The 17,065-nt window shown below is 37.1% G+C and overlaps 1 protein-coding gene across 14 annotated transcripts in view; it reads right to left on the bottom strand.

The window, feature by feature from the left end:
* ST7 (suppression of tumorigenicity 7) overlaps nt 1-17,065 on the bottom strand; it is a 300,125-nt gene that overhangs the window by 217,679 nt on the left and 65,381 nt on the right. For 3 of the 14 annotated variants that reach the window (XM_017535066.2, XM_017535073.2, XM_037740806.1), the window contains exon 1: nt 10,746-10,863. The exons of 6 other annotated variants lie outside the window; for them this stretch is intronic. In XM_017535066.2, the coding sequence (XP_017390555.1) occupies nt 10,746-10,758 (13 nt within the window). In that variant the 5' untranslated portion in view covers nt 10,759-10,863. Of the gene's footprint in view, nt 1-4,589; nt 5,318-10,745; nt 11,273-17,065 lie in introns of those variants that run through there. 5 more of the 14 variants (XM_017535072.2, XM_017535074.2, XM_037740805.1 and 2 more) reach the window with 4 other exon arrangements.

Genomic DNA, 17,065 nt, shown 5'->3' with positions numbered 1-17,065 from the left:
TCCAGTTGTGAACAGCCATTTTTGAATGACCATAGTTACTATTCAAATCTCAGCCAACTCACAGAATTTACACACCAAAATGATAAGCCCAAGTTTAATCTTACATGTGACCAGTTATCAAGAATGGCCTAAGATGTGCATAAAGAGTACGACTCACTTGTTTCTTTATCAAAGAGATGTCTGTTTTATTATAGTATCTTGGTGATTCAATATTGCTACGGTATTATTCATTTGACTACCTCTCACACAATGGCTCAAAATTTGAGAAAATTACCTAGTTCTTGGTAACATAGTACCACACTCCCTATTAAAACTGAGAAGCTGTCAGTTTCGACTTAGTGCACTCATCAGTAATGAAAACAAAAAACCACTGAACTTTCGGTGCCCACCAAAGACAAATCACATGGGGTATCCAATGTATCCCAAATCCTCTCCAGTATCTGGCTGCCTACCCTAGGTTATGTAGCTATCCAGAGAATGGCAGGGAAGATGTGTGGACCAGACACACCAGAGCTAAAGAGGACTCCTGATCCCCCGACACACCTATCCACTAGTTTCTCATCTCCACTAAGCTCAGGTGGTGGGATCCTACTAAAGCTTTGTTGGTTCTCTGGTGATTTATTTTCCCCCTGCACAGATGTTCTAGATGGTCTTTTTAATTATTATAACTATATCAAAAACATTTGGAAGAAGGATAAAATAATGCTATTTGCCCCAGGGACACTTCATTTCTCAGCAGGTAAGGTGTTGCTCTCTTCACTGAACTAATAAGGTAGGTGCTTTGGAAGACACATTAATGTGTTAGACCAGGGCACAATTCCCATCACAGTACATCTTAAGTGGTACCCTTGAGAACTGAAAAAAGCAAAACATGGGAGGGGAGACAAGAGGAGGACTAAGTCCAATAAACGCTAATTAAATAAGTCATCATACTTAAAGTACCTACTCTTTGAAGAATAATTGGCTCTATCAAGGGGGCTGTAACCAAATATCAGCAGTACAAAACCAGTTTTCCTCAAAACCAGTTACTCCACAAAAAGAAAAGATGAATTTTCTCCCTTTCTCCCTAAAAATATTTTCTCCTCTTATAAAATGTTAAAAGTTGTTAATTTTTAGGAATTTAATCAGTTTATTTTAAAATATATCATTAAATTGGCTGGGCACAGTGGCTGATGCCTGTAATCTCAGCACTTTGGGAGGCCATGATGGGCGGATCACCTGTGGTCAAGGGTTCAGGACCAGCCTGGCTAACATGGTGAAACTCTGTCTCTACTAAAAAAATAAATATATGTGTGTGTATATATATATATACACACACACACACACACACACACACACACATACACACACACAATGAGCTGGGCATGGTGGCACATGACTGTAGTCCCAGTTACTTGGAAGGCTGAGGCAGGAGAATCACTTGAACCCAGGAAGGGGAGGTTGCAGTGAGCTGAGATTGTGCCACTGCAATCCAGCCTGGGTGACAGAGCGACAGAGTGAGACTCTGTCACTAAATAAATAAATAAATAAAAGAACCCCAAATATACATTTCAATCACCACCCTCCTCAAAAAGCTTGATAGTACCTTCTTCTTACACCTAAATTATTTTGACCACAGAAATTAAAATTGTATTTCTTCAAAGCAGTTAAAGAGCAGTCATACTACTCCCATTTTTAGACATGGAAAATTTCAGTAAAGGAAAAGTTCAGTGAAATACATCAAGATGGTAACAAATGGAATTATAGAAGCTACATTTTCTGCTTTGTGATTAGTCTACATATACTATACAACGCCCATTTCAAAGTGAGCCTAAAATAGATGGACTATGGCCAATCTACACAACTATGAGAGATTCAGATTCACTAAATCAAAGAGATGAGACTAGTATTCTTGGAGATATTGACTAAAGCAGTGTCAGGTAAAAAAGAACACTTATTAGTTCTATTGCCATAGTTGTGTAAGTCTTTAACTTTGAAGAACTAGAGTCTACTCTTCCACATAAATTTTTTGGTATTCTTAAGGCTTTTTTTGTGTGGTTTTTTTTTTTTGGTGAGAGAGGATGCAAGTATTTAAAATAATATTATTTCAAAAAGACGGAACTATAATGTGATAACCAGGCTACTGTAAATTCCTGACCTCAAATGTCTAAAACATAAAATCAACTTAATCCAATATTTGAAAATGAAGACATTTCCTTCTCTTATAGGCAAAGAGGAAGGGGAGATAAAGAAAATTCAAAAGAGCCACTTACAACGTGAATCTATGGCATCAGAAGTCAGAATAGTGGTTACCTTTTCATGAAGAGGGGAAATAATACTGACTGGGAAAGGATACAAGAGAACTTCCAGGGGAAATGGAAATGTTCTGTATTTTGATCTGAGTAGTAGTTCTATGGGTATAAGCATGGGCAAAAATTCACTGAGCTGCAGGCTTAGACTTAAGCATTTTACTGCATGAAAATCATATCTCAATTTAAAAAGTAAGAGCATACAAGTAACAGCATACAAGTAAGAGCATACAAGTAAGGCACTGCAACCATAATCAAGGACAGGAATCAGGATAAGTTAGAAAAAAATTAACCCTTTCCAGGATCTACCACAGCACTGTATACAAAATAGATAAACAAGTTTTTCTTATGATAATTTAGTAAGAACACCCTAGTTTGGGAGATCCCTTTGAACTAACTGAAATTTCCAATGTGTCTATTTTCCTGAATATTCTAAATATAGTTTCAAACCTAAGAAACAGCCTCCAAAAGGTTGAAATCAAAGGCCTAAAAAGCTATGTCTCAGAACACAAAGAAAATACACTTGTCCTAACACTGAATGCAGACTTGGGGTATCATCTCATCTAAAGAAGGCAATTCATTTTCAACACAATACCCACTGACAGTACAAATCTACCTATGATCCTCTAGTTATAAGCAAGAAACAGAGCTTAACACTCACAAAAGACAAAAAATGTTAAAAACCTGTATGATAGTATTCTGTCCTCTGAAGGATATTCTATTCTCTTCAGTAATCTGGTAGCTATGGAGACTACAAGCAACCAGCAGTTTTCAAACATACCACACGGCGCATAGGTGATATTACCAAAAGTTCAGGTTGATGATCAGGAAAGAATATGTGTCTGCTTGGTAAAACTGAGCACACAATGTTAGAGTCCCTAGTCCAAGAACCAAAGACTTCTGCACTGAGTTTTAACTTCCATGTTTAGCTAAAGCAAGTAACAGGTCTAATTTTCCTTTAGCATATAAATATTTCTGTTCATACCTAGGCTACTACATAAACAAAATTCCATGACTGAAATGAGACTTTGCCACTTAGTAATCTATTTCTATTTCTTGGAATAAATAATTCTAAATGTAGCATTAAGTGAATTTTTAAAATTATGTCTAAATTATTAGAAAATAATACTGTCACATGCTGAATGGGACATTACATTCACTGTTATTCTATGACTTTGGTTAGGCAATGTGGTAGTCTGAGATGAGAAGCTTCTACGGTGAAACATAAGTAATTAACCCTTTTAAAAAGCCAATCAAGAAACAAAAGAACTGAGAATTCTTAGCTCTCTTGAAATGCTACTATTCTGCAATAATCAGCTATGCACAAAGTCACACTGATCACCTGAGATCAGAAAACAAAGGTCAAACTACAAGTTCATAAGAAATCAGTTTCCTAAATTCCTGCCCTAAACCCTTCTCCCTGGCAAAGAGAGTGCCTTGCCAATATTTAATGATCTAGCCAGCATGTTGAGAGTCTCTTTAGAAATTCTTTTCTCTTTTAGAAATTCTTAACTGTCATCTTTGCTAATAGACAATGACAAAATATTCTGCAGAACCTGTATAACTGCATTGACTTTATATTTCTATATCCAACACTAAATAATCCTCACATAGGTTGTTTATAGTTTTTAAAATATCGATTTTGGCTGTCTACAACTGCTGTCCTGCCTAACCCATTGTGCAGGGCCTTCTCTGCACCAGAGCAATTTCATTGTATAAGTTTTTAAAAAGATATGATCCTGCTGGACTGTGATGCTAGCCAGCATATCAAAATTGAAGCCATTGTGGAAAAAAAAATTCATCCTCAAAAATAAAGCTATTTCTTATTCATTTTTCATCTACATATAATGTCTTTATGTTTTGTAAAAATATGGAAGAAGACTATACAATGATACCTATTTATCTTCTTAGATGAAAAATGTAAGCCTTTCTTTCCTTTCTAACACTATCATCTCAGATCCTCCCAGTATCTATTTTAAGGTTCACCATTACAGATCCTACAACAATAGATCAGTGACAGGCCTGATCCCATCAATTAACACATTCTAGGGTGGCTGTATGGATTCTGGTCTTTCTACCTCCCCCTTAGAGGCCTGGTTTTGACACATTAACATCCCTGGACTTAAGGATGAATAACCCAGTTAAGGGGAGTTCCTTCCCTGAAACCAATTCCTTTGTAATTAGAGCCAAACTACAAAGGTTGTTAATGACCTAAGGCAAAGTGATATGAACTCTAAGCCAATGAAACCATGACAGCAAGCAGATTTCTAAATAGCAGAGAACTGAGATCCATTTACTTACATGAAGATTCAGTGCCAAACATGGCTGGCTCCAGAGGCTGCTTTTTAAAAATTAGAAGAAGAGAGGAAAAAAAAGAAAGAAAAAGCGAGGAGAGTGTACATGTGAGAATGAAGAGATGAGCCGGCTACACAGCAGGGGTCATGAAGCCAGACAATGCAGTCCAAGCTGTGTCCAGCTGCCAGATTCTCCTCTTACGAGCTTCAGTGTTCTCCCGTGTGATGGAAATGCAAGGTCTCTTAACAGCACCAAAAACTGAAGAGCTGCTTTTGAAAATCCACTAGGCAAAGGAAGGCCGACGTGGCTCTTCTGGGATGCAGTGAGACTGGACTAGGTAGCAGCAGGGGAAGGACTGGGAGCAGCAGCAACAGCGGATACTGCAATCCCCAGCCCTGCTGTAGCAGTAAGACAATAGCAGGGCTTATGCATACGCTGGATGACGTCAGGGACACTGCACAGACCGACTGCGTCGCTTGAGCCAGAGGCTCCAGGGACTCCAGGAGAGCAGCATGATTCAAAGGGGAATTCCTTTGTCACAAAATGCACAAGACCGAGAGCCACGTATATATTCCTCTCCTGTGCAGCTCTTCATCCCATGATACCAGACAGCAAAAGAGAACTCAAAGAAATTTAAATATTAGCTTTATAGCAATTAACCACAAAGGCATCATACATATTAGCCTTCTTGGTTTTATGCAGCATATAGAACTTTTCAAGGGAATTAAGAATATCAGAAATGAGAAAAACTATTTGCCTTTAAAAGTAATTATAGAAGAGTTCATTGTCATTTTCACTAAGCTTATGGTAGATTGACAGATCAAGAACTGTACACTCAAAGTATGTGAAAATATGTATACTATTATACATATATTCTAGGCATATAAATATATACAAATGTAACAGTAAAATAGTAGTCTTGAGTACTTAGAACACTGCTCGGCACATGGTGAGTACTCAAATGCAGGCAATTGCATTACTAGTTATTTTGCAACTATTATTCAAATGTGAAAAACGCTGCCCTAGGACTATATTTACATATATGTATTTCTATTTCTTCATCGTGCCTTTAATGAATTTCTGTCATTTTCTGGAGCAACTCAGTCATTTTAAGGCTGTGTGCACACACCTGTGCATACCTGTGTATGAATAAGCACGTGTGACAACACATTTCTTTTTTACCCAAAGAAATAATAGAAAATATTTTATCTCTTGACTCACTGGAGTAAAAAATGTCTTCCTGCATTACCATATTCTTATAAATCTGTTTTTAAAGAAAAAGTACTAGAAGTATATGAACTTTCATTAGCTATCCAACACAAGCCAAAAAAAAAGGTTTTGTTTTGGCCGGATGCAGTGGCTCATGCCTGTCATCCAGCAATTTGGGAGGCTGAGACTGGCGGATCATGATGGCAGGAGTTTGAGAACAGCCTGGCCAACATGGTGAAATCCGTCCCAACTAAAAATACAAAAATTAGCTGGGCATGGTGGCGTGTGCCTATAATTACAGCTACTCAGGAGGCTGAGGACAGGAGAATTGCTTGAACCCAGGAGGTGGAGGTTGCAGTGAGCCAAGATTGTGCCATTGCACTCCAGCCTGGGTGACAGAGTGAGACTCAGTCTCAGGAAAAAAAAAAAAAGTCTTGTTTTAATGGTTGAAAAATACTGAAATGCACAAAAAGTAAATATATATACATATATAAGTAACCCCACAATCCCACACTTTTAAAAATCATGTATAGTAGGAAGTTCAAGAGTTCAAGTCTCCTCTCCACCCATTCAGCCAAGGTATATACCTTTTCCAATTAATTTCTTATGTTCATAAAGACATGTCTTGATCTCAATGCAGTTTTTAAATATTAAATTCTGCTATGAATGTGGAACCACATATTACTTTAACACCTAAAAATATCATTAGTACTTTTTCTGGTCAGTATATGTAGGATCTACCTCATCCTTTTAATGTCTGCATAAGATTCCACTGTATGAATGTACCAGTTTATTAAAGGTTTTTTTTTTTTTTTTTTTGAGGTGGAGTCTCTCGCACTGGCCCAGGCTGGAGTGCAGTGGCACAATCTCAGCTCATGGCAACCTCTGCCTCCCAGGTTCAAGTGATTGTCCTGCCTCAACCTCCTCAAGTAGCTGGAATTACAGGGACCTGTCAGCATGCCTGGCTAATTTTTTGTATTTTTAGTTAGAGATGGGGTTTCACTATGCTGGCTAGGCTGGTCTCATGATCTACCCACCTCAGCCTCCCAAAGTCCTGGGATTACAGGTGTGAGCCACTATGCCCAGCCTTGATCTTTAGCTTACTAAAAATGCTGAGCCATTAAGAACATTTGATGATGCTACATAAGACAAAGAACAAATCATCTGTTGCAGGAAAGAATAACAATAGCTAATATTTACTGAGTTTACTATGTGCCAGGCACTATCCTGGGTCCTTTACATGTACTAACTCATTTAATCTTCATAAAAACCCTACAAGGTAGATACCACTTTCATCTACATTTGACAGATGGTTGAATATTTTGTCAAGGTCACACAAGTAGTGAATGATATACTGGGCTTCAAACCCAGGGATTCTGGTTCCAAAGCAATACTCTTAACCACACTATGATAATGCCTCTTGAACAAGGAATAATTGTCAAAATTATATATAAGGATTTAACTGAAATGAAGGGAAAATAGAAGCCAACTCAAAATGTGAAGGGAAAGAAACCTCTTAAAAGAGAAAGGTCACTAGAGAAAACAACAACAACAAAAAGAATCACAGAAAATTGCAGGAATAAAAAAGTATACCTCAAAAATAGGTCAACAATCAAGGGAGAACATCAATAATGATGTTGAGATATAACTGTAGGAAGTGGGAAAGGATAATATAGTTCGAAAGGGTGGAAGCTTAAAGCCAGAATATTGTCTTACATAGATCTATTTTAAATTGCCTATGAGGTACTGTCTCATAAATAGTCACTCAAATAATGGATGGATGTGGCCATCAGAAAGGCAAGAGGGAAAGGAGAATGAGAAAATGGTCCCTGGATAAGAGATATTTTCAGAGGCCATGGTCTACATGTAATAACTGCTTTGCCAACTCATTTATGTTGCTCCTTTTGTTGGCTCATACATGGGAGAGTGTATATATGTGTATGAAAATGCATTTTTCTGAGGGCCTATATTTACTTCTTGGCACAGGCTTCTATGAGTTAAAGGCTGTGATATTTTTTAAGTCTATGTTTTAGACAACTGTAACAGGATCAGTATGCTAAAAACATTAGGCATCTCACTTGCCAGAAGAACTGGACACAAATCACACCTTCTGACTCCGATGAAGATTTCTGTTACATGGAGGCCTGAGGCATTTCTAAACACTTTAGAAGGTTTGGATCCACATTGCTGAAGACCCGTCTTTGACCAAAATGATTCCAAAAGTTTAGCTCATTCCAGTTCTGTCCTCTAGTAAGCTCAGAGAAGGAACACAAAGTTTTATGTGTTGCCTAAAGAAAACATAATGAAGGAAAATAAAGGATGAATAAAACTGATATCCCTCACTATCCCACTCCAAAAAAAAAAGTCATATAATATAATCCTAGACCAAAGTGATCTTTGGATTATCCACTTTGTCTGAATATCCCTGCCTGCAACCTTGCCCTTCCTTCACAGTAAAGACAGTGCTGTTAATTTCAAGATAAAGTTAGCAATGAAAGGAAAGGTAACATTCAAAATAGTTTAGTGGTCAAAATAATAATTAAATGAGAATGCTATTGACAAAGGACAATTATAGCAAAAACCTTAAAGCCAATCAACAGTCACTTTTAAAGGAAACCCTATCATGCATTCGCTCAACAACTATTTTCTGGGAGCCTACTGTTCTACAATCTAGGCATCAGCCATGAACGAAGCCCCTCCCCTATGAAGCTTATATCCTAGTGGGTGAGACAAAGAAACAAACACGATATGTCAAGTGATAGTATGTGTGATGAACAAAGATAAAGAGGAATTAGAGGATAAGGAGTAATTGAATGAGAAGGTTGTTTTAGGTAAATTGTCAGGAAAGGCCACTCTAAAAAGGTGACATTTCAACAAGACTTGAAAAAACCACCTGGTTAGCATAAAAACCACATGGAAGGAAGAGCATTTCATGCAAATAGAATGAATAGAAGTGTTTTGAGTCCCTTAAATTTTTTGAAATAATAAATCTATTCATGAATCATCAAATATCAGTTTTGAAAGATACCCCCTTCAGTGCTATGATGATGCCATTAGTACAAAACTGTGCTAAAGGCAAAATAAATTCTCTTTTCTAATAAAAATATCACTCTGCCATGAACTGAAAACATGAGTTGTTCTCTTCAGAGTTTAATGGACTAAATATAACTATCTTTGCAATAAATGTATGAATGTTTATAAAAATCACTATGAAAAACAACATTCAAAAGAATCTCCCACCACGTCAGACAATTTAAGTATTTATTAATGTGGTAAGAACCTAAGCCATATTTTTTCTCTACAGTACACACAACTAAATTTTAAAGTGTCATATCTGTGAATTTCCCTAAAGTCACCTCCTTTGTTCACACTAAAGTTCTTCATTTCTTAGTATTCTCTTGCTGTCTGTTTAGAATGTTAAAGCTGTATGCCTTAAAATACCAACTATATATATATGAAGTATTACTTAAGAATAAAGAAATGTTTTAATGGCAATATACAAACTATAGAGAAATGAAAGAATTCATCAAGGATGGTGTTTTTTGTGGGAGGAGGTATAAATTTATAACTAAAAGCATACTCATAGTAATGCTCTACGGTAGGATTTTACGAATTTGATTTCTTTGCATATGGCTACAATGTGTTCCTTCCTGCATCACTGTAGTACCACACATAAAGCGAACCTTCTAAAAAGGTAGGAGCATTTTATTTCAGAGCCCTGGACCAAAAATTCTGGCATGCTAATCTTACAAGGCAAAGAAACTCAAAATGCACATACAAGACACAGATAACAGGTATACTTGCTTTAAAGAAATCTCAAATAGGAAACTAAAGCATTATAAAACAAATCTTTTGGGGGCAATTGATTGCTTTAAAATGTTATATCTTTAAAAAGTATCTACCACAGAAGTCCTTTAAATAGCAAGCTCCTAAAAGCTACGTTTTAAATGATCAATTTCACAAAACTTTTATTTGCACACTATAATTAACTGTCTTGCCAAAGATCCACCTACATGTTTAATTTATAGATACTATGTAAGTAGAGTTCAATCTGGATGCACACTGGAATTTTTATTACACTAGGTATGAAAAGTGGGTCTCTGCCCTAGGAAAAAAAAAAACTTCCAATTCTTTGTTCTTTAGTTTAAAAGTAATCTGTTGGCAAACGATGTCGCCATTACCCAAAAGTTCAAATTTAGGGTAATATAATTTTGAATTGGTTGCACAAATTTTGGGCAAAGACTCATGTCCTTACCTGATCACTGCTTCACCTCCCACCCACACCTTTACCCTACCAGATGTAAGGGAAGCATCCACTTACTCATCAAGCAACCACCCACCCATGGTTAATCTACCCTTATTTCTAAACATGTACCAATTTACCATTCAGAGAAACTAGAAATTGAGAATAAGGCTATGCAATTTAAAAAAGGAAAAGGTTAGCGATCCATCAGAAAAATCTGCACACATTTATACTCGGAAAATTTAGGATAAAAACAAATTCTCCAATTCACCTCACTACATTAACACCATCTAAAAGACAGAGCCCATACCCAAGCACAAAACCATGACCACAATACCAGAAACTCTTTGTACACTGTTGTATGTATTTCGTTCACTGTGTGGAATAATCTGAACTCAAATGTTTGTACTTTAAATCCTCTGGCCTAAGACGGGAGAAATGTGTATTAATTATGGGTTGCAGTTTAAGTCTGTTTAAGTATGATCCAACTGAAATAGAAGGAACAACAAAGGTGTGCCTCAGAAATTCCCTGAAGTGCTTATCCTAAATTAATCACAATTTGCATAAAACAAATTCATACAATACTCAGAAATAAACTAATACATATTTTTTAAAGTACTCACACAATCAATATAATTTTAAAAATATAAATTCAAAACATTTTTAAAGTAATTCTATATAACTGGAAAATATTTAATGTTTACTTTTACCTGTATAATCCATAATGAAGCAGTAAGCAGGAAACTGAATATTTCCCAAGTACAACTCTATCAGCTAGAAAATGAAACGGTTCGACTGACGAACCATTCTGGGGAAGCCTCCTGCCATGTGACATTAAGCGCACCCACACTTCTGCTTATCTCTCTCAAGCAGCAACGGCTGGGGCTTCTGCTCTCCTTTGCCTGTTCCTTTAAATTAGTCCTTAAAAATGTCTCTTGGAAAATAACTTTTACTCCCATTTCATTCCTGTATTAACTATCAGGTTAAAACTAAATTTTGGTTTTAGATGAAAACTCTAAATAGAGAAAAAATAAATTATTTTATTCCTGTAAATTAAAAGGACACAAAATATCCATATTTCTTCCTAGTTCTCAATGATATGAAGCCACATAACCTGAAAGGGGTCAGCATCCAAATTTTTAGTCACAATTTTGTCATTATATTCATTCATTTGATAGTACATATGCACATTTTATCAATTTGCCCATTTGAAATACATTTGACTAATTCGAAAACAAACCTAATAAAGGTGATGCAAGAACAATCCTTTAAAGCATATCTAAGACCTCCAACTCATTTATCCAAGTCCTAAAATAGACATCAGCTGGTAAGGACATATGGTCATTACTGAGACACACTCTGCCTGATGTAATCTTTAATGTCACATTGCCACATACCCTGAGCCATCTTTTCCTCCATCATTGCCAATTGTTTCAATCTTGAATATATCCTTGCTAACACATTAAATAAACTTTAACAATAGCTACTTCATCTTGATACAATTCTTTACCTTGCCAGAAGACATAAATAAATAAATTTTTACATTTTTTATCCTTTTTTAAAGCCACCTGAATGATTGGGCAATTTCCAATTTAAAGTCAAATACCAACCCCTACCCTCTACCACCACCAAATTGCAACCACTTTGAAGAAGATGAGGTACTGGCTGTTTAGAATGGTTTTGCTGGAGTAGTGAGGTGTTTTGTCTTGCTTTTGCTACTTTCCTTTCCATTGAACAGGTTTCTCCCTAAGAAATTATAAAGTTGACAATGCTATAAAATGTGATTTTGAATTTTCAATACAACATTAAAAGTGTATAAAACAAGTTCTACAAATTGTAGAATTACTATTATCACTTAACAGATCTCTCCAATAATTTTATTTATTTATTTTTGAGACGGAGTCTTGCTCTGTCGCCCATGCTGGAGTGCAGTGGTGTGATCTTGGCCCACTGCAACCTCCAGCTCCCGAGTTCAGGCAATTCTCCTGCCACAGCCTCCCAAATAGAGTAGTTGGGACTACAGGCATGCACCACCACACCCGCCTAATTTTTGTATTTTTAGTAGAGACGGAGTTTCGCATACTGGCTAGACTGATCTCAACCTCCTAACCTCAGGTCATCCGCCCTCCTCAACCTCTCAAAGTGTCGGGATTACAGGTGTGAGCCGCCTTGCCCAGCCATTTCCAATAATATTATAAAATAAATAAAAAGTTAGTCGTCTAATTGATGCTTGGTTACCGTAAGCAAAGCCCATTATACTACCAACCTGCTACAGTTAAAAGCTGTTAATTCTCAACAACCTTACCTGTCATTGTTGCTAAGTGAGCCTATCACATTTCTTGGGCCTTAATTCTCTTTATCTTAACCTAGGGTACAGGTTGGGAAGCTTTCCACAAGCTGTAACATTTTGATATAATTTCTTCCTGGTAATTAAGATGTGCAAATAGTTAGAACATTAATGTCATGACTGTTTTAAAATAGTAAGCTCAAAATGCCTGATAATAACTACCTAAATTTACACAAAACTTAACAAGTGTGTGGAAACACTGATTGCCATTAACAAATATCACACAAAATAACATTTTATGCTTTTCACAATTTAGCAGTTAGCATGGATTTTTGAAGTTCTTAACTAATTATTTGAGTAGCACTATTTTAAGGCTTATTTTTATGCTATATGTTTTATAATTCTTAAGAGACAGATATATTAAGAAAATGCATTTTATTAGCAGAATGAAAATATAATGAAATATCTACATCAGAAAGTAAAAGATCAATGGACAGATGAGTAGATAGATATAAAACCTACAACCTACTTACAGTTAAGTGATTTGCCATACCTAAGAAATCCAGCAGAGGTGTTAAGAGCCAGGCTTAACAGACAGAAAAGCCAGGTTTAGTCAGAGAAGATTCAGCTCCCACCTTAGCCACTTATTAGATCACTTATTAGATAGCTGATAAGCAAGTTTTTAAATCTCTCTGGGCCTCGGTTTACTTATAAATGTGACAAAAGGCCTAGATGAATGCTTGGAATGTAATAATAGCTAATATGTAGATAGCACTTTATGTGTACCAGGCATTGTTCTAATTCATGTATTAACTTATTTATCCCTTAAAATGACCCTAGGAGGTCTTATCCCCATTTTATAGATGAGGAACTGAGGCATGAAGGATAAATAACTTATCAAAGGTCACAGATTATAATTAGCAGAGCCAGAATTCAACAGGAGTAGCTGCTAGCTCAGAATCCTTGTGCTTAACCAGTTAGCAATACTGCCCGTGTAGAGTAGGTGATCATAATAGAAGCCAAAAAAAAAAAAAAAATCATTTGAAAAACTAGGTTCATTCTTTCCATTAAAACCAAATCTACAGTGGGCCAAATATTTCAGTTTTGAGTTTATAAAAATTGTTTTTATATTCTATGTTCAATTCCCATGTATGAAAAAATTAAACAGAGAAGTGGTATGAAAGGGATGATGTTTAGTCATCGTGATAGCTTAAGATGAGAGTTGTATTCCTCAGTGAAGCAGAAATAACTAGTCAAGTGCACAAAGCTACAACCATAAAAGGACCTGTCCTACCCAAGGCACACTCAGTAACCATTAAGTCCCACTCTACTTTTCAGTTCTCCAAATGTCACAGTAGATACTACTTGTCTGGACCCTATAAACACTGACTGCAACTTCAAAGCTCAACAGGAAAGCCTTCAACTAGATCCCTCCACCTGCCTCCTAAGGAATTGTCTCTATTTCCATCTCATTCTCAGCAAGAGAGACTTGCTCTTATGCCTAGACACCCCCTCCTGAAACAATCACATCCTGGTTCTTTACAAAACGTGGAACATTCACCTAAGTCAAAAGTTCTTCTTGGGTCACCTGTTCTAGGGAACACTATCCTAACTACAACTTCCTGAGGCAAGAGTGTGTTATACTTACTTCACTCTGCACCCCTGAATCCCATACCAGAGTCCTGCTACAATTTAACCCTTCATGATCCAAGTTGGAGAAAGAATCATTATTGAATCAAGAGACCTGGAGTCTAGCCAACAGTACTAATTATTACCTCTCTAATCTAAGATAAATCCTAGAACCCCTGTACGTATCTGTTCCCTCACTGGTAAAATGAGGAGGCCGAACTAGATAATCCTTAAGATCTAGTCTAATTTTAATAATCTAAGATTCCACTTTATATCAATTACAGTCAGATGAGAAAACTCAAAAGTAACTCCTGCTGATACCTACTCCTTTTCTGGCCCCCACCATCCCCTCTTCTGTCCTGCCAGGGTTTTAGGAACAGCCCCTCCTCAAAGGAGCCAGGGTGTATTGTCCTAATCCAGTGTGTTTATGTTGGATGCTGATGTTCTGGGGAGCCTCCTCCTGTTTACAGGGACACTGTTCCTTTCTAGACAGACCCCCAATAACTCAGCCTGGTGGTAATTAGACAAATACACACACACACACACACACACACACACACACACACACACACATATGTACACACACCATACTCAAACTGTTGGAGGACCTGCCTACTACAGGGTTGATGATTCATGGCCTGGTGGGTCACACCTCTTAGGACAATGCAGCCTGGGTGCCAGCAATAAAGCTTCTGAGGGAGTCCCTTCTTCCAGGACCTGATTGAGATAGCTGGAAACAGAGTATGAAGCTTTCCATAGATAACTGCTCAGGTGCTGAGACATAGCTCTCCTCTCTTTCTCTTTCATGGCTTTCCTCCCTGTCCCTGATATAGTTCCTGCCACGTGAGTCCACAGTCCTCTACCCTCCTCAGAGGAGAACAAGCATGGCTCCCACTTCACTCTTCCCTCTTAAAACAGAAAATCACAACTTTATCATAATATCTTACATCACATTTCCAACTTATACAATAACTCACTTGGTTACTATATATGTTTTCAAACTCCAGGGTTGGATTATAAATGTTCACTCTATTTTTCTGCATTTCAGACGTGAAAATAGGGGATTTTCCCTCCCGTCTCAATTGTCATCAACATGTCAAAGCTAAGTCAAAATGCCTTAAGGTTATGTCCCATCCCAACTTCCCCTTATTACTAAGTCAGAACAAACAGTATCTAAGATATCTCATCTTGCTGCTCCCCCAGGCTTCTTACCACCCACTCTAGCCTGCATCTGCTTCAGCCTCTCTGTTTCATGCTGCCATTCTCGTTGGCTTTGCTTACTGAGCCCCAGGTCTGCCTCATGGCCTGTCTCAAAATGTGAGAAGACTCTATTGTAAAAGGATTCTCTAGATGCAGAAGATTCCTAAAGAGTATGCCCAGTTCCTCCCACTAGTGGGCTCTACTCTCAAGACCTCAAAACTTATGTAAGCTAAGACACATAAGCATCTGGCACTAATCAGATAAAAGAACCACCCTGTGAAATGAGGAGGCAATCCAGCTACTCAACTCACTATCATGACCCAGACCAGTGCTCCACATTCTCCATGGCACTAACCAAACTAGTTACTAGCTACCTAGAACCAAGGCAATGGTTCTGAGGAATCATCAACTACTTTCACAGGTAACAATCATCCTCAGTGGGCACAAAAGCATAATGAAGGTATGAGTAAAACATAATAGAAGATCTGCTTGACCAAACTCCAAACTTTCAGATAAGGGTTCTTTCTGGATACACAACACCTGCTTGTTGTTATGCTTTAAAAGGATGGTGGCAATTATGGCAGGATCCCCAGTTCTCAGCGGCTGCAAAGCACACATCTCTTATATGGCTGTAGGGCCACTCCCTTCTTACAGGGGCCTCAACAGAACTAAAATCAAGTAACCACAGCTGGGAAAAGAGGGTAAATAACTTTTACAAGAGATGTTATGTGGTCTCCCAATCACTGATGTTTAACTCTATCAAAAGATGACTATAAAAAAGGACACTGGGTTTATGTGTTTAAGGTTAACCAATAAAAATATATATTAATTAATCTTGATTTATAACTAGGAGTCATGAGAAACATTACTAAAGTTACTAAAATGCCTGATAAAAATAAGGATTAAGATTTTCTTCCTATAAATATGGATCCAACCATAAATATGCTTATTCATTTTACACTCTGACAGTGATGGTCATTTTATATACATTTGAATCAAAGCTCTAGTGTAATGATCAGAATCAAACTATAGGTTTGTACAACAAATGGGGAGGTACCCAAGCCAGACATATCCCTCTAGAAAAGCTTCTTTAGGCAAACCACAGGCCTTCCTGTGTGGTTTTGGCCTATTCACATGATTGGCAAAAGGAACCACTGGAAAATCAGCAAAGAAAGTCATAAAAAATAGTCATGAATGGACTAGTGTGGGTTGTCCCAGAGGCAAAAAAAGAAAAACAAAACAGTAGAGAAATTCTTTAAGGAATATAGTAGTCTACAGCTGCAGTTCTAGGTAAGCAAAGATCACAAATTTCCATGGTACTCCAAAACATTCTCAATGTTTTCCTGTAGGAGTTGGCAAATTCTTTCTATAAAGGACCAAATAGTAAACAGTTTAGATTTTGTGGGACCATCTGGTCTCTGTCACAACTACTCTACTATTTTAGTACAAAAGTAGCCATAATACATAAACAAATTAGTGTAGCCGTGTTCCAATAAAACTTTATTTATAAACTTTGAAATTAAGTTTCTTATAATTTTCACATATCATGAAGTACTATTCTTTTGAAATTTTTTTAGTGATTTAAAAATGTTAAAACATTGTTTAAAAACGTTAGAAGAAAACATTGTAAGTCACACAAAAACAGGCAGCCCATGGGCTACAGTTTGACAACTCCTGTTCAACAATATTTACTATATTGTAGTTGATTTGACCCTTCTCTACGAGAGCGCTAATCTTCAGTTAGGTTTCTGCCATTGACAAGACTCACAAAGATAATGGAATCCATCAACAACTGCCTGATTGCATCAGGGTTAGAAATTCAAGAAAACTGGCCGGACATGGTGGCTCATGCCTGTAATCCAAGCACTTTGGAGGCCAAGGCAGGCGGATCACCTGAGGTTGGGAGTTCAAGAC

The sequence above is a fragment of the Cebus imitator genome, unplaced genomic scaffold, assembly GCF_001604975.1.
Source record: "Cebus imitator isolate Cc_AM_T3 unplaced genomic scaffold, Cebus_imitator-1.0 Scaffold90, whole genome shotgun sequence".
NCBI lineage: Eukaryota > Metazoa > Chordata > Mammalia > Primates > Cebidae > Cebus > Cebus imitator.
This window is presented reverse-complemented; position numbering and strand designations above follow the sequence as displayed.